A 19192-nucleotide genomic window follows, 5' to 3' on the forward strand; every position below is an offset into this window, starting at 1 on the left:
CATATATACTATATATTTTTTTTTGTGTTCATTTTCATTTTTGAATGATTGATTACAAGTTTTGGTATAAGAGTTGTGGATGTTATTTTAATCGGTTAATGAACAACAATAATTTACTAAGGAACACACAAATCGTGAGTTGTATTGTTGTTTTAGAAAGAAAAGTTCTATTCCTAAATTGATTTAAAAGAAAGGTTTTTTTATGTGATTTTAACTTTCATTTGATATCAAACTCGTTGGTGTACATTTTTCACCAAAAGTGGAAAATTCTTTTTCAAAATTTGTGCAGTTTTCTATAATTTTTATGTCAGTGATTTATTTTTAGACTCAGAGTAAAGTTATATTTGAGAAGCCCAGACAAAGGTTGATATTTTTTAAAATTAAATTTTTTAATTTAATTTTTCTAAGAAAATTTTAACTACACAAGAATCCAGACAAAAAGGACCAATTTTCTTTTTCAATAATTTTTCTCAAAACTCAATTGAAACGCCTTCTCAATTTTGAAACGTGATTTTAGTAGAAAATTTGCCATTTCTATTTTTATGTCCTTTTTCTGATTGATGTATAACTGTTTTCTTTTTGTTTGGTTTGTTGAATGTTATTGCAATCAATTTTCTGGTATTTGCTCTTATATCAAACAGTGGGAAATTTTGTTTGTTTTTTTCTACAAAAAATTATATTTCATTCCTTGTGAAATAGGTTGAATTTGACAAGAATTTAGTATGGATTCAATTCCCTTCGTGGGGAGGTTTAAAAAATTTAATATTTTATTTATTCACAACTAAAAATGAGATTAAAAAGAAAAATTTAACTCAATTTTACAATAAAAATAAGTTTTTAAAAGTATTTTTATCTTAAATCCTGTTTAAGTACAAAAAAAAATCCTCTAATTACCTAAGAATATAAATCCCTTTGGTCAAAATAATCCTAATTATGTTCCACTGTAATCACAATAGTAACAGTCAAATATATGCTTGTACAATAAAAAAAAAATCTAGATTAAGAAGAAAAAGTAATGTAATCCAAAGAGCTTGAGAAGAGTAATCCCTTCACAATACAAATAGAAAAAAAAAAAACTCCGAGTAGTCCATGGTGCATATACACAACCGAAAGATGAAAGAAAAAAAAAAAATGTCAATGGAAAATAACACTGACGATGCTGTTCTCTTCTTCATGCAACGTCAAAATCACAATTCACAAATGTGAATGTACGACTTGAATGCTAGTTACTGCGAAGGAAGCTGTGGCAAGAAATATGAGATGGTTTAAAAAAAAAAAAAAAAATTGAAAAAATAATTCTGAACTCAAAACGTTTTTACTCAGAAGTAATAAAAAAAAAAAGAAACACTAAGCTCTTGATAAACCATTTAAAAAAAAAAGGTTAGTTACAGACTCTTTCGTCTGAAATTAGAAATACACCTCCTACAACATTGTACCTACATTTGAAATTGTGAAATAAAAGTGTTATATGATGAGGATCTGGAAATAGCATCACAAAAAAAAAAAAAAATAGCGACACACTTTAACCATCATGGTCCAGCGGCGGGTGTTTTTTTTTGTTTGTTTAACCTCTCTTTCTATGATTTTTTTATATCCAAGATAGGATTTTCAGTTAAAAATCGTGTTCGTTCTACTTTGATGTCTGGTTTGATGCCCCAGCTTTTTATATTGTTGGACATAACCACAGTCATTTTGATTGGACAATTTATACCTGGGCTAAAATGTTTTTATATTTTTGTTGTTGTTATTTGTCTGTTATGACAACAAGTTTGTTATCGGAGGTGGATTTTATTTTCAGGTTTAAATTTTAGCATGCTTTACATAAAAATTAGCACTTTAACTTTTTTTGACAGAAATTCTGAAATCAGCCGGAGTTTCTTTAACGAAAAGGATCAGAAACCTGTGGTATAAAAAGTTTTTTTCAGTCAGTTTTGATGAAATTGGAATAAGTTTAGATTTAAAGTTAGAAAGAAGTGAAGAATTTTTATATTGTTTAGACCTAAATACCTAAAATGTTTGACATTAAACTGACGAAAAGTGTGAAACTATTACTTCAGTATTTGAAAGATTTTACCTCGTGAATATAAAATCTTTACCATTAACCCTCTGTAGGCACACCTCTTTTTTGTGACGTGATAGGCACACGTATGCGAATTTGGTTTATACTTTTTTCATGTCGCTAGAACTTTTTTCGGTCTCAATATTTTATAGAGAATAATATATGAAATCGATATAGAATTTTTGAAGGAATTCGAATATTACATTCACAAGTTCAAAAAAATATATTTTCAACCTTATAAAGAGATTTTTTTGTGACCACTTTTTTGAAAAATCGTAATTTTTTTTATTTTTGTCCTGCCAAATTCGCACCCGTGGTGTGCCGACAGAGGGTTAAATGTAAATTGTAATGTATACTCTTATTGTGACTTGAAGCAATCAATAAATTAGTGATGGAAACTAACGAATGATTTGAACTATCGATAGAGTTAGTAACTGAATGATTTGAACTATCGAATAGTTCACTATCGAATACAAAACTATCGAAAAAACTATCGGATAAAAACTATCGAATAAAAAAAACTTTTTGAATGAAAAAACTATCGAATAAGAAAACTATTCGAATGAAAAAACTATCGAATAAAAAAACTATTTGAATGAAAAAACTATTCAAATGAAAATAGTAACTAAATGAATGAATGATTTAAAACTATCGAATGAATGAATATTTTACAACTATCGATAGTTTGATAGTTTTAATTCGATAGTTCCCATCACTATCAGTTGATAAAAATTCAATTTCGATATTTTATACTTTATTCACAAATTTTTTTTTAATTCATAGGTAGTTATTGAAATGTAATTGAAAAATTTTAAGCCGTTTTATTTTTCAAAAATTGTTAACAATGAATTTTAAAGGTAACATTTTTTTTGTTTGGAATGCGTCAGCACACAAAATACCAAACCTAATTATGTGATAACCATACTAAATAAAAGGCTATTGTCTCACCTAACTTGTTATTTACAAACATCTTCTCTTCAAAAATTGTACATTTCTGCTGAAAAAGTTTTATTCAGCCTTCAAAATATGCTTGTAAATTAACAGTTTCGTCTCCCCTAATAGGTCCGGTTTGGTTTCTTAAAGAAAGAATTTCCAAAACACATTTCGCTATTTTATCCTTTTTGTGTCGGTGAAGCCTTTAAAAATAAATAATTATTTTTTTTATTCCTAATTTAAGACAAAATTCCGAATAAAATGCCAAAAGAGACTGTGAATTATAAAAACAAAATTTGAAATTTTTATTTCTAACAATTTTTGACAATAAACGTTGATAGTTTTTATGTTAATGATTAACATTGGCATGAGAATTTGATGATTCAGTGCAGAAAAAAAATTATGTGTGCAATTCACACGTTTTTGAAATGAAACCTTAAAAATCATTTTAAAAAAATCGAAAAAATATAACTTTTTTTTTATTCCATCACTTTTTTTATATGACAACCTACAATAAATTGTATACCATCTGAAAGCTTATTGTTTCAGCTCAAAATATTTATATCGACCATGTCTATACAATATCTACAAAAGGATCTAGCATTTTCTTAACCCAATTAGTTTTCATAAAAAAAGCTCTCTTTTCTCTTCTAACGCCATTAAATCCATTTTAAAAGGAAAACCTATAATAAATTTTACATCATTATTATTTCACATTTTATATGACGCTTTAATCATATTTCTACCATGCCTACAAAAAAAGTAAGAATTTTTTATAGCCAACCATTTCGAAATTTCAAACTGAGATTACGGTACTTCCTCTATTGCTGGCTGGTCATCAGCAACAAATCTTCACAGGTATTTTGAGGTATTTTTCAGGTTTTTAATTAAAGATTATAACTTGTAGAGCACGTACCGTTATGTGTGATATATTAAATGAAAGGTTATATTATCAGCATTCGTATTAAAGTTAAATAAATTTGTTATGTGCTCTAGATCAAACGATATAACGTGTTTAGAAAAAAAAACATCTTTTCACCGTTATCTCAGAATTTTGATTATGAAATTAATTGAAATTTTGCACAATCATAATTTATTTAATTACCTATCTACTGTATAAATTTCATTCATCTATCTATTAAAACAAAAAAGTTATGATCAATTGATTTTTCGTGTCGCTTTTTCGTTTCAAATCACTACGATACTAAAGAAGTTTTCACTTCAAAAAGACTGATAGAAGCGAATGAATAGATAAAACCAAAAACCATTTTCCAAAACCTTGAATTTATGTACCAATCATAAATTTTTGTTTCTCTTTGTCGCTTTCGATCGAAGAAAAACATGTTGCAAATAATCAGGAATTTCGTAGATAAATGCTCTTCTTCATTTCATCAGGGGGGGTAAAAGCGATGGAAGGCATACGAATTTTAGCTATGAACTAATGAGAATGTGTATGGAATCTCTGGAGCTCATTGAAATCCTTCCATTCTAAACCAAGCCACTATAACAATGATTTCACTAAAATTTTCTGCTTTGCTTCATTAAGAACAAAAAGATATTCCTTCTCAACTTTAATCGACCTCTAACACCTTATAATGTTCAAAATGCGGCCATGAGTTTTTCTTTTCATATTTTTTCCTACCTCAAGCTAGCTCTGTTCATATATTCCACCTATTTGATATATTTTCCAGATAAAAAAAAAATATAATGTTTAGCGTGTTTGCTTTATCCATTCAGAAATTAGTTTTTGTTTACGTTGCGGATTTTGTAGCTGGTGTTTCCATAAAGAAACACACATAAAAATGAGAGCTCAACTATTAGAACGGTATATACCATAAAGCAATATAAGTTCGTAGACTATTAGACTAGAGTTGTTGTCTTCATTGAATACAATATAGTCGACTCTCATCTTCATGGCCTGGTTTTAATTGATTGGTTTGTCTAATGCCGGGCGCAATTACGATCTTAATCATGATCTCGAAGTAAGCCAAACAGCAAGACTACATCGCTATACTACTTCTACTTGTATACACAGCAGCATCTGGGCGGATTATTATAGGTATACCTAAGAAGAGCATCAGTTGTATGGTAAAACAATGAGGTCTTTTGTATAAACGGATATTAATGCTGACCGTTGTTGTAGAAAAGTAGGTATACTCATGTACAATCTCGTATAACATCATCATTCGAAACAACAAAAACAACTACTATCGGTATTGGCATGGATAAAGTTTATAGGCGAAGTAATATCGCTGGTGTTCAATGCATTATGGGCTTTTGATGCCTCAGGAGCACACTTTTTTTTTTGTTCGAACCAATTTTTGTGTTTTTTTTTTTTTTATTGGGAATGAATGTGAATGTAAGTTAATTGAGATGTGATCTAAATTGTTTTAGTTTTTATTGCGATACAAATTCATGATAAATTTAAAATGTAACAGTGTGGTGTTAAAGTTATAAAAACTTTGAGTAAAAAGAGGTTGTCTGTAAAGCCGGATTACGGACGATGATTTTACGTGATAACGCCGAAAGAAAACGGGTTGTGTGCTTTTAAAATGAGTCAATTGAAGCGTTCATTTATTTCAAACAATCATAATTTACAAGAAAAAGCTAAAAAAAAAATACCTTTTTTATTTTCTCATTATATTAGTTTTTTTTATTTTAAAAGCTTACAAAAAAAAATTATGCAATTTAAAAGCCGGGTATTTCTTCTTTTATTTTAAAATTTTTATAATGCGCAAAGAGTATAAAAATAATTTATTGAAAACAATAATTTTCATCAAAAAAAGCAAAAAAAAACATGAATTTTTATCTTCTCACGTCATTAATTCCATTTTTTTCCCTAACAACCTATAAAAAATTTTATACCATCTGAAAGCTTATTGTCTTAGCTAAATATAAATATCGATCAGGTCTATGAGACATCTACAAAAAGAGCTAGAAATTTTTTAACTCGATCAAATTTCATTAAAAAAAGCAAAAAAAAAAACATTTATTTTTATGTTCTCAGGCTATGGAATCAATTTTTTTGTTTGACAACTTATAAAAAATATATACCATGTCAACTTATTATTTCACCATTCATATGACGTATCAATCTCATTTCAAAGATGCCTACAAGAGAAGTTAGAATTTTTTAAAGTCAACCATGTCGAATTTCCAGACTGATATTACGGTACTTCCTACACTGGTGGCTGTTCGGGGGGCAATAGATCTCCACTGGTGTTTTGCGGTTTTTCGCAAGTTTCTTGATTTAACATTGTGTAGCTTGTAGTTAGTCTACCGTTATGTTTGATATACCAAATGAAAGGTAATTGTATCAGGATGCTCATCAAAGTTTTATAAAATTTCTATCTGCTCTAGGTCAAAAGTTATAACCTGTTAAATTCTAAAATTTTATTTTACCGTTATCTCAAAATTGTGTTTACGAAAATAATTGAAACTTCGCACACATTTAGTCGTGGTTATGGTCTATCATTACTCTATATACTTTATTCCTGTATCTATTAAAGAAAAAAAGATAAAAATAAAAAACGATGAAAATCGGTTAAAAACGGTCAAAAAACGTGTTTTTAAAAACTTGTTTCTTTCGTTTTTTTTTTTCAAAATCTTTGCACATGTATGCATAAGGCCTACCAACCTACATGTCCTATAAGTTTGAGATTTTTTAATGCTCCAAAAAAAACTAAAAATCAAAAATTACCCAAAAATACCCCTAAAAAACAAGGTGTTTTTCAAAAATTCATATTTCGAAACGCATATTTGCAACTGTTAAAATAATATGGGTTGACAGATGAAAAACTGGTATTACTTTTTTTAGAGACGTCAGATTGTCTAGATTTTAGATTTTTTGGCATCAGCATTAAAAAATACCTCGAAGACATGTATCATATCCGTATATAATACCATTGTCTATTATTGCTAATTTTGAAAATCTGCTTTCCCGCTTTGACCTTGAAAATCGCGACTCGCGGACATTAGATTTTTCCAAAACGAAGATATTGAGCAAAAAAAAATTCTATTAGCATTCATTCCGAGATTTACCCCTTTTTTTCACCTTATTTTACTGTATTAAAAGAATTTTCAAAGAATTTTTAAACGAGTTGTAGTTATCTAGTGCTCTCAGGTTTGCGGGCAAGGAGTTCCAAGGCACAAAGAATTCTTTTTTAGAATTTCTAAATTTAAAGGTAGGTACAATGAGAATATTGCTTCTTTGTGATACTGGGAAATTAAGCTTTTCGTAAAGGTAGTTTGAAGCTTTTGTATGGACAAGTTTAAATAAACTACCTGCCTGTGCAGAAACATGATCGAAACGACGTAAACCATATATAAAACGGGCTGTGTTGTTAAACGTTACTTGAAGTTTGCGTTTACTAGCACTGTCCAAACAGCAGAAAATCGGACTTCCGTAGAAAATGGTTGGTAGGATAAGAGTTTTGGCAGTAATCATTTTCGTTGAAACTGGAAGATAACTTCTAGAAAGGTGCAGAACCCTCAGAGCAGCATAAATTCGACCGATTGTACTTGCCAAATGTGTATCCCACGATAGGGTTTGGTTTAAGATTACACCAAGATTTTTTACTGTTTTAACGTAGTTTAACATTGTCCCATCAAGTTCAACCCTAGGAAAATATGACATATCAAGAGCAGTGCTATTAATAACGATTGCCTGGCATTTATTTAAATTAAGTTTCAGACGATTTTCTCTGTACCACTGTCCTATACGCATCAGATCCCCATTTATTCTCGCTGTTGCATCCTCTCCTCAACCATACCTACTTGATAACTAAAGTGAATTTGCACATCATCTGCATACATATGTATTTTACAATGCTTGAGTATCAGAGGTAAGTCATTGTTGAACAACGTGAAAAAAAAGCGGACCTAATATTGATCCCTGAGGCACACCCGAACGAGTAGACAGAAAATCAGATAGCTTAGAGCTCGCATAAACTGCATGAGTTCTATGGCTAAGGTATTTTTCAATAAGGGATAAGAGCGCTGAATTTTTAAAAAAAGAGAAGGTTTTTAAGTTTATTCAAAAGTACTTCGTGCGAAATAGTATCAAAGGCCTTAGAGAAATCCAATAAGACCAGTGTAGTTACATAATTGTTATCAATTTGCTGCCGTATGTCGTCGATTACACTGGTCTACAAAATTTAATTTTTCTTTTGGTGCCGAGACTATGATATACTTTTCTATAGGTTTTTGATGTGCTGAACTCGAATCTGAAATCAGAAATATCCTATCAGCTCCCGTTTTTGAAATATTACCGTTAGAAAGTTCGAAAAAAATCGTTTTTTGACTTTTTTGGAGTTAACAGGATCTTCCCCACATGAACCAAAATATACTCTTCTGAAGGTTTTGGGTGTGTTGAACTCGAATCTGAAGTCAAAAATATCCTATCAGCTCCCGTTTTGGAAATATTACCGTTAGAAAATGCAAAAAAAAACCTTTTTTTACTACTTTTGATGTTATGCCCCTAATTTGAAGAATTTTTTTTTTTTTAAATACAATTAATAACGGTTTCTATTAGAAGTATTTTCCTTCTTTCAAGACCTGTTTAAATCTTTGCAATATCTCGTTTACTGCCGGAGATATCTTAAAATTAAGTTAGTTTGTTTTTATCAAAAAGGAGATGAAAACGTGATATCTGTTTGATACATTACAATAACCCAAACAACTGACGATATCTCGAACAATAAAAAAGATATCGAATAGATTTAAAAAGATCTTGAAAGAAGGAATATAGTTCTTACCTATAGAAACCGTTATAATTTATATAAAAAAAAAAAAATGTCTTCACATTAAAGCATAACCTCAAAAGTAGTTTTTTTACATCTTCTAACGGTAATATTTCAAAAACGGGAGCTGATAGGATATTTCTGACTTCAGATTCGAATTCAGCACATCGAAAACCTATAGAAAAGTATATCATAGTCTCGGCACCAAAAACCTTGTAGACCTGTGTTATCTTTAGAAGTGCAGTTGTGCAGCTGTGTTTTGGTCTAAACCCTGATTGAGTAGGTGTTATCAGCCAATGGGTTTCTAAGAATGTCATAATCTGTCGACTGACAAGCTTTTCAAATGTTTTCGAAATGAAAGGTAATATAGCAATTCAATTACTTAAAAAAAAAAAATAAAAACTTTCATTACATTTATTGCATGTCCAATTTTTCAGCCACTCTAAATCTTCCATTATGCCTACTAAAAAAGTCAAAAGATAGGTATTATATTTATCCATAGCATGTTACAGGTAGTTTAACTTGGTAAATGTTTCAAGTTAATCACGAAAATATTTTCATAACAAAAACCAAACACGAAACATAATAGTTCATAGTATTCGGTTGAAGATTTCAAGATGAAAAATTTTCCTTTTCTATTTATCTAGCCTCTCCATTAAGTTATTGTTGGATATTTTTTTTATTTCTTTTTTTTTAACAAAAGATGACTTTTCAACTTTTTTTTAACTCACCAAATAGTATAAATAGTACGAGTATTATCCACGAATGAACATTTATTTTTGGTCTGCACACATTTTACCATCACTTTTGACCCGATTCTGTGTGGAAATGACGTTCATTATCATTAGTTCGCTAGCTTTTGTGGAAGTAGTTTAGCGGGGAACCTCTCGAGAGACAGTAATAGATATACACAGATAGATACCCAAACGATATTAAAAAAAAAAAAAAAAAAAAAAACATTTACAAAACAAGAGTGCGGAGAAGTAGAAAATTGGAAAATTTTTCATTTTTATCTTTTTGAGAATGCTACTCGCTATGCGGCGACGACGAACGACGGCGGCCTTGGTTTAATGTATCGTTTTTATTGCAAAGTTTGAGGTATACAATCTACGCTATTGCTCTACGAATGACTATGGACACAAAAAAAATAGAAGAAACTATAAAAAAGGGTTTAAATAGAAGGGCAATGGGGAGTAAGTTGAAGAGAGCAAACTGAATCCGGTCATTAAGTGGGAGTTGTTTGGAGAAATTTTTATCGCGGGTTTTGGTATGAGGGACATGTCGAAAATAGCTATAAAAAGGGTAAGGGGTTTAGCTAGAAATGTATGTATTCCGATTTGAAGAATTCAATGTTTAGCTGTAGGTATATCAGCAAGGAATGCAAACTATTTGAAACGAATTGTTTTTTTAAAGAGTTATTTTCTTTATTGTTTGTTTTCCTAAAAAAATTTGCTTGGAAGATGATAAATAGAGAATATAATGAACGGTATCTTGCTCCCGAATTTTGGTCCTGAAAAAATTTGAATCTTCTCTCAGGAACCACTGTTAATGTTAACTATAGTTTAAGAAAATGTGGTTAAGGCTGTGGCTTGAGTTATACATATATAGAAACAAACAGATATACAAATAGGAAACAAGTAGACACAATTACTTCAGTGGCGTATTGAGGGGGGGGGGCTCAGGGGGCTCAAGCCCCCCCCCCCCCCCAAGGCTTCAAGATTATGTTATTATTTAACTGATTTCATCATAATGTACATGATTAACTTAAATTTGTTCGTAAATCTTAGAGATTTAGAGGTAGCACAGATGCTCGAGCCCCCTCCAAATTCTGAAACGGCAGTTTGTGTTTGTTTGAGTAAGAGCCTTAGCTGGCGTTGAGGGTTGGGGTAATTTTTTCGGATTTTAGTCCAATTCCGAATTCTTCAGATCTTTTTTTTAGTATTTTGACGTCGAATTACATCACCGTTAAATTTTGCAAAATTTCTTATGCAATCTCAAAACGCCGTATTTGATCGTCTTAAGTATATTTATAGAAATAGAAATTTTTAATATCTCGAAAATCTAAGTGGTTTCTTTATGCAAATTCCAGTTTGCGTTTCTGATTTGATTAAAAAAGCAACATATTACGAAAAAACATATAGTAGGTATATTTCGGATTAAATACAAAAAGAATTTCATTCAAAATTAGTTTTTGAGACTTTCACATTCTGCATTTCACTTTTTGTGTATTCACTTGCCGAAAGTGAAATTAGGTGTTCAGCATTTTTCACTCATTTAGATTTTCTGATCGAATTCAATTCACTATGTTTCTGTTCGTGAATTTAGGGCCTTTTTCAATGAATCTGGAATTGAAAAAGCAACAGTAATTTTACTTTAGAAACAAAATAAAAATGGATCCTTCAGTTTTGACAGTTCGAAGCACTTTCGAAGTTTTCGAAATCGATCGAAATGAAGAATATATTAATATTTCGGTCGAATTGTGGAACATGGGCGAATATATCGAAAATAGTGATGAGTTGAGTATATCTCAAAAACTGTAGACGTGATAGAAATAATCCTGTAAACAGTTTTGGATTCAGCACATGACAAAGTTCGAACGAAATAAAGTGTTTTTTTAACCTTCTGCAGATACACCTCTTTTTTGAGAATTTGGTTTATACTTTTTCATGTCGCTAGAACTTTTTTCGGTCTCACTATTTTACTAAGAATCATACCTATATGAATATGATGTAGAATTTTCCGAGGAATTCGAATATATTCACAATTCCAAAAAAGTGCATTTTCACCCTTATAAAGACACTTTTTCGTGACCACTTTTTATTTTTGTCCTGCCAAATTCGCACCCGTGTGTTGACAGAGGGTTAAGGATGACACTAGGTACTTAAGGAGGAGACAGTAGTACGAATCTGTCGAGAGCAGTAAAATGGGACTATATCACTTTCAGAACCGCAGCACAGCGCTTCACTCTCGATCAAAGATGAATAAAAAGAGAGAACAATAATTTTTTGCACCATTTACCCTCTAAAAAATTTTTGAAAAATTTTCCAGCCCCCTTCAAATTTTTTTCTGGATACGCCACTGAATTACTTATATGAACCTTTATCACAAGTTAAACTATAAAATGGAATCACAACAAGCTAAATAATAATAATGCACGACTGGGTCGTTATTATGGTAAAAGTTACTTAAAATAAATAAAAAAAAAAATAAAATAAAATAAAATAAAATAAAATAAGTTTTTCAAAAGTCCATAAAAAATATTTTAATTTAATTTCATAAGAAATTTATTAAAAACTTAAAAATTATATAAAGTTCGTTTTTAACATTATTATTTTTTTTATGTTTTGAAAAAAAAAATCTATTATACAGGGTGTCCCACAGTCACCGCCCCAAATGAAAACCATGGATTCCTGAGGTCATTTTAAGTCGAAAAACGTATGAGGTAATTTTCTCGTTTTCGTCCCGTTTTCGAGTTACCACGGTTTTTATGAGTTTTGCTCTCTTGTCCTTTAACTGGCCTTATCTTTGCCAAACTACGTTTGATTTGAAAGATTTTTTTTACAACCAATCAAGAATTAATTACAGTTTAAGTTTGTCTCCGAACTTTTTTTTCTGCGGACAACCGTTTTTCCACAATTTTGCATCAAACTCAATTTTCTTCGTTTTTTAAGTTGTTTTTTACACTTTAATATCATTTAAATCAAAAAAACACGTTAATGAGTACTAATTTTTTGAGCTTTTTATTAAAGCCCAGTTTATTTTCATAAAAAAAAAAATAAGTTTTTTTTTCATAAAAAAGGCTACTGAAAGTAATTAAAAAAAAATAAACAAACTGAGTGAACTAAAAAAAAATAATTTTTAAATACAAAATTAATTTAAATTAATTTAAATTAATTTAGTAGAGTAAAGCAAATTATTAGGGAACCCGGGGGAACAGCTCTGATTTTGACGATTTTTTTTTCAAACGTAGGTAATTAAAAACACTTTAAAGTCTATAGATTAAAAATTGCCGATGTTGCCGTATTGTTTTTTTTTTTTTAATTAAAATAAATTTTTTTTTTTTTGAACAAAACCATTTTTTTGCTTAAGTTTCATAAAACAAATGATAGCAAAAGATTCTCTAGGTAATTTAAGGAAAAAAATATAAGGGAGAAAGGGACAATCTTCCATCGTTCAAGCGACAAAATGCAATTTTTTCACAAACTGACTTCAAACACAAAAAAAATATTTTGAACACAACGGCAACACCTACAATATTTACAGACACGTTTTTAAAAAGCCAGAATCTCAATTCTATCTGTAAAATTTAAATCCACTAAATTTAATGAAGAGTTTTTGAAAGAATAGCCCTCAACTCAAAATTTTGGAAATAAAAAAAAAACTTAATTAAAAAATGTTAAATGGCTTTTTTTTAACTTTTTCGTAGTAAGATATGAATTTATTAAAAAAAAAATTTGTTGGCCATAAATATTTTCAGTTGAATTACGAAGAGGAAAAGGTAATATATATTACAGTTTGAAAACAAAATATAAAAACTACTTCAATTTCATCGAATTTTCTTGATAAAAACCGAATTTTTGCATTGAAATAATTGAATTTCTCAAAGACTTTGGCAAATAAGAATAAATATATAAAAAATAACTTTATATTTAAATGTTAAACTTAAAAAAAATGAGTAAAATATTTTTCAAAACTTCTATTAAAAAAAATTTCTTCCAAAATGAAATACTTTTTAATTTTTTTCATAAACCGTAATACATTTTGATATTTCCTTTTATAATTTCAAATCATAATAAATGTGGCCAAAAAAATTTGTAAATAAATGCATTTTATAATACGAAAAAAGTTTTATAAACGACATGTTAAAATTTTGTCAATAATTTTTTTTTTTTTTTTTTAAATCTGAGTTCAATTACCATTCTTTCAAAAGCCCTTCATTCAATTAACCTAATTTTAGTTTTATTAATATGACTAAGCTTCTAGCTTTTTAAAAATGTATATTTAAATATTGTAGGTGTTGCCGTTGTGTTCAAATATTTTTTTTTGTGTTGAAAATTGCATCTATCGCTTGAACGATGGAAGATTGTCCCTCACTCTAATATATTTTTTTTCCTTGAATTTCCTAGACAATCTTTTGGCATCAATAAATTTATAAAATTTAAGCAAAATTTTTGAATTTTTTTTTGTTCACAAAAATTTTCAATTAAACTTACAAAATTCGGTAATTTTTAATCTATAAACCTTAAATTATTTTTAATTACCTATGTTTGAAAAAAAAGATCATCAAAATCTAAGCTGTTCGGCCGGGTTCCCTAATATTGCCATTTTTGAGCTTAATTAAATTTTTGAAAATCTCTCACCCCCTTTTTAGGGCTTCAATGCTTTATTTTGAAAAAAAAAAGTTCATGTTTCATAAATTCACAATATAGTATCTATCTAATAAATTATTGAGTTTTATAAATTATTAATATAGGTACATATATTTCAAAATGACATAAACCGGTATAAAGGTGCCTAGTAACATGTCACTTTTAAACGCTAGAATGAACAGGTTGATGTTTACTCTGTACTCCTACCTTCGCATAATAAACTCCTCTTAAATTATTGAATTTCTGATGAGAACTTATTAAAATTTAAACATCACTAAGTGATTTTCCACAAATAATTTCCCATCCATGAGAATTTCACTAACATTATTTATAACCTCAATTTCATAAGTCTTCCATTTAACACTTACCATTCCCAACCCATTTTAATTCCTCATCAAAAAAACAATAAAACTTTCAAGAAACATTGCTCAACAATCATCTCCCTAACGTCTTTTTACAAATGAAATGTAGGTAAAACGAAATTTTGATTTTTCAACCATCTATATGCCATTTGAGAGCCCTTCAAACTTTGACAATGATGACAAAATCGTTTGTTCTTCATAAATAATTGTTATCTGATTTTGTCTTCGTCTTCTTGTCGTGTCGTTGAAGCTCATTTCATAACTGAATGCGGCTTTGTGTAGGTATCATTCACAATTATTCATTTTCTATGACTTTTTGTCTGCAAATCTGTCAAAAGGTGTCACTCATTTTCAAGATTCTATACAATAATCTCTTCGCGACTACCCACAACCATCTCAACTAGCTAGCTTAGACAGAACCAGACAGTTAAATGTCACATTAATTTACCAACTGTTACTCAGACAAATACTCCACTCACCTTTACACAAAACAAAACACTCGTACTATAGATTAGATATGTATTTGGTGCTGTTTAATTTGTGGAATTCATCTGTCAGAGATACCATGATTTTACCAACACCCCCACCGACCTCACTCAGGTGTGTATTAGAGGCCTTCAGAGGTTATATACAAAGTTCCACCACAGCACAGATCCTTTGCCATTTAAATTCATCTAATTCAAAGTTAACGTTGACCATAAAATATTCATATAATCCACCGTGGTCACGAAATGACCTCTGATTCGCCGAAGTGTAGAGTAGGTCCCTGTGTGTCCTTAACATTAATTTAACATTGAAATTTAGCAGGTGGCAAATTCCAAAGGGGGCGAAAAGCATCACGCAGCCTTCCAGCGAGGATAATATACAAACAAACGTGGCATAATCAATGTGGAATACCGCATCAGCCAAAACAGCGATATCGCATATACTCTCTTAATGGCCAAGAAGATTGAATGATATATTGATACAAATGGCAGATGGAATTTCGAATTAGACAGAGAATTACAGAATATTATTACGACAGGATCCCAGATGATGAATTTCAATCTGTCATATTAATTAAGCTTTGCAGCGCTATCAATTTGCATCTCTAGAATCTCTAATAAAGTCCTTAAAATTGCATAATAAATAATAAAGAAGAACAATCTTCTTTTTTATCATTTCAATATTCTTTTTTTTTTGTGAAATTTATTTCCAAAGGACATCAATTGGATTTTTTCTTCTTTTTTTTTTGTATTTTATTGTTTTCAAATATCCTTAAGCATCTAATTAATTATTATTTCCTTTTTTTTTTTTCCAGATCACATTCAAGCAGCTGGAGTTGATGTTGAACCAAATACAGCATTACTAATCGAAGGACAAAAAACAGAACTTTTGTGCAGATATGGAAGACCAATTAATTATTGCCGTATTGAAATACCCGGCGAGAAAGTACTTAATTTATCACCGTTATGGAGTAAAACCCCTGGATTCTCATACTATGGTACTGGTTTGGATAATGGGCAGTGTGGTGTTACAATTGATAGGGTCAGTGCTTCGCACAATGGCAAAGTCAAGTGTAGTCTGGGTTTTGAAGGAGAAGAATATGAAGGAAATATCGATTTGGTTGTTGCGTGTAAGTACTTTTTTTTAATTGGGATTTATTTTTTGTATTTATTATATGATTTTATTTTTTTTTATGTTGAGTAAATTAAAGAGAGGTAAATTATATTTAAATGAATCAGGTGAATTTTGGAGAGTTTTTGGAGAAAGGAGTTGCTTTAAAATGTCGGAGGATATGAAAAAAGAGTTTACTCAAGTTTTTGCGTTTACTTTGCAGAAATGAAACGACAGATAGGGTTACTTTAGTTGTTTTACAGAATGACTGTTCAATGATTTGCATCTACATTATAAGGATGATATAAGACCCTACTAACAATTTTGCTTCTATAATGCTTTACAGAAGCAACAATTGCATCTGTAAAGCTTTATAGAACCTAAATTGTTTGTCGGGGATATTACAATTTTTTTTTTTTTGGTTCTAAAGTTATAATTTCTATATTATATAAAGCTTCTTAAGGAAAGTGAAATATTTATTGAAAAGATAAATAAAACAAAAGTTATGAACATTTTTAAAAATAAGTATATTCGTTTAGACACTCCTCAGTGATTAAGAAACGGAATAGTTTGCTTCTATATAGTTTTATAGAAGTTGGAGTGCCATCTGTTAAACTTTAAAGAACAAAAATTGTTAGTGGCGATGTTTAGTATTGAAAAATAAAACTAAATTGCGGAGATGGATTGTATATTTCAAATCGAAGGTTCGGTAGAGGAATATAATATAGAAACTAATAGGAGTAACTTATGAAAAGGAAAATAAATCAATTCTTTTAACGTTTTTAAACAAAGCAGACTTGTGGATTGGCGCAAATGAATGAATTTAGTTTTGAGATATTCAAAAAATTATTTTTGTAAGGTCAAAAAAATCTAAATCCTTTTTTTTTTATTTTGTAGGTACTCCGAAAAATCGATTGCTAGACACTACAAGAATATACTCACCTCTCTTTATATCAATGGAAAGGTCCTCTGCTTCGCAATTTTTCGTTTTTACATCAAGCTTCTATTAAAAAAAATTATTTTTTTATAAATTGACTTTTTAGCAAATTTCTTTATCTTGTAGGAAATTGAACGCTCTAAAAAAAAGGCATCAGACACTTTTTTCGTTTATCTATAACCGTTTAATAGATATTTGAGGTAAAAAAATCGAGAAAATCTTTAAAAATTCGTTTTTTGTACTTATTTTTGTAACAAATTGAAAAATTATAATAATCAAACGTGAAAGACAAAATTTTTTTAGTGAATATCCTGTAAATAAAATTTAAAAATAAAACTAATTTTTGTTTATTAATTTTAAATAAGTTATAGTTTTATTTTATTCAGAAAGGATAATTTTTTCTAGGCTGAGATATCGTGTTTGAAAAAAAAATTGTTTTTTTAACAATACCTACAAGATAATACCTCAGTAACAGATTATTGACGAAAAATTTAATGGAAGCAGAAAACAATAGACTTTGAAAGTCTTAAAATTTCACCCGCATTCACTTTTCTTGTCAAAAGTTTTAACCGCTCAAAGCATAAAAATAAGCTTTTTCAAAAATGTCGTTCTTTTACTTTCGTTAAATATTAAAACAAATTTTTTTCAAGATAGGATATTTTTGATGTTCTACAAAAACTTACTATCTTAAAACTTTTACGGTTTACCTTTCAAGTTATGGACAAAAACTTGAAAAGTATAGCAAACAGATTCGAAATTTGTATCCTTACAAAGACCGGTCATATCGTCGCTTAAAAAGCAAGGTTACACTTTTACATTATGTATGTAATAATATTTATTAAAAAAAGTGTCACTTTATAGATTTTTTAAGAAAAGTTATAGCTATTTGCCTTCAAAATTCACATTGAAATTTTTAATTTAAAACATCGAGGAATCGAGGGATTTTGAATTTTTCTTTGAATAAAAAATTATGTTTGGCAAAAATTTCGTCTAGAAAAAAAAAGGATCTTAAAAAATAATAAAAATGAGGGACAGTTTTTCATCGATTAAGAGGTAGAACAAATTGAATTTGAACATAAACAAATTTGAACAGGAAAAACTTAGAATTAAGAAAAAGAAAAAACATTTTAGATGTTGTATTTTTTTATTCAAAATTTTAAATATTTTGGATATATTTATTATTAGATGAATTCAGAAGTGAAATTGTTGCAGTATTACATGTTCAAAAATGCTCCATTTAAAAATGAGCATTTAAATTGTTTTTTATTGGCATTTATGATTTTTAGGATTTTTGTGCTGAGTTATGAGTCATAACTCAGTCATAACTTATGACTATTGTAATATCAGCTCAAAAGTCTCCTTATAAAATATTATTTTTAATGCAATAAAGATTTTGTTTTCCTTTTAGCGTGAATTCAAGAAATATTAAAACATGTCTCAACGTTTTTTTTTTTGTTCGTGTGACAAAATAAGGAAAAATAGCTGCTTCAAATAGCAAAGGGTTGAATGAAAGATTTTGAAGTGAAAATTAAAAATAAACTGGTAACATAACTTGTCCACTGAAATAAATTTAATAGTTACTTTTTAAGTTTTTCTATAGAAAAAAAAATGTTACGCATACACCACAGTGACCAACAAAGCTTTTCGATTTCTCACTTGAATGACATGCATTGAAAAATTTCTAAATACATGTACATATAACTAAATCTAATATCAGCCAAATCCATATGTACTTTAAACCAGGGTTGAAAAAGAACCGATGCATTGTAAACGTTGTAAAAACAATTATGTACCTATACTTTTGCAAAAAATATTTGTTTGCATTAAAAATTAAATTTCAATGCAAAAGTGTAATCAATAAAATCGAAAAAAAAAAAATAATATTTTTTTAAGAAATTAGAAGAAGATTATGGAAACAAAAATTCAATGCTTTGAAATTCTTATATTTTCATACAATTTTCTTTTTTTTTTAGTTGCGATTTGCTTTTAATTTTTTATCCAAAAAATTCCTAATAACAAAAATTTTTTGTTTCCAATGATTTTTAATTTGCAACAATTATTCTTCTTTCATTTCAAATGCATTCTGGTGTTTTTACACACTGCTTAAAAAATATTTAAATTAGATCTACCTCCTTCGGATTTATTTTGCAGTGCAAAATTAGTACAAATAAGGGGGACAAATAATTTTAATTAAT

At 29.0% G+C, this 19192-nt stretch overlaps 1 protein-coding gene across 3 annotated transcripts in view; it reads left to right on the forward strand.

Moving 5' to 3' along the window:
- Positions 1-19192, forward strand: part of LOC129906499 (fasciclin-3) — a 272879-nt gene that overhangs the window by 209441 nt on the left and 44246 nt on the right. For all 3 annotated transcript variants that reach the window (XM_055982280.1, XM_055982281.1, XM_055982282.1), the window contains exon 2: positions 15765-16079. In XM_055982280.1, the coding sequence (XP_055838255.1) occupies positions 15765-16079 (315 nt within the window). The remainder of the gene's footprint in view (positions 1-15764; positions 16080-19192) is intronic.

This window comes from Episyrphus balteatus, chromosome 1, assembly GCF_945859705.1.
Source record: "Episyrphus balteatus chromosome 1, idEpiBalt1.1, whole genome shotgun sequence".
In the NCBI taxonomy this organism is placed as follows: domain Eukaryota; kingdom Metazoa; phylum Arthropoda; class Insecta; order Diptera; family Syrphidae; genus Episyrphus; species Episyrphus balteatus.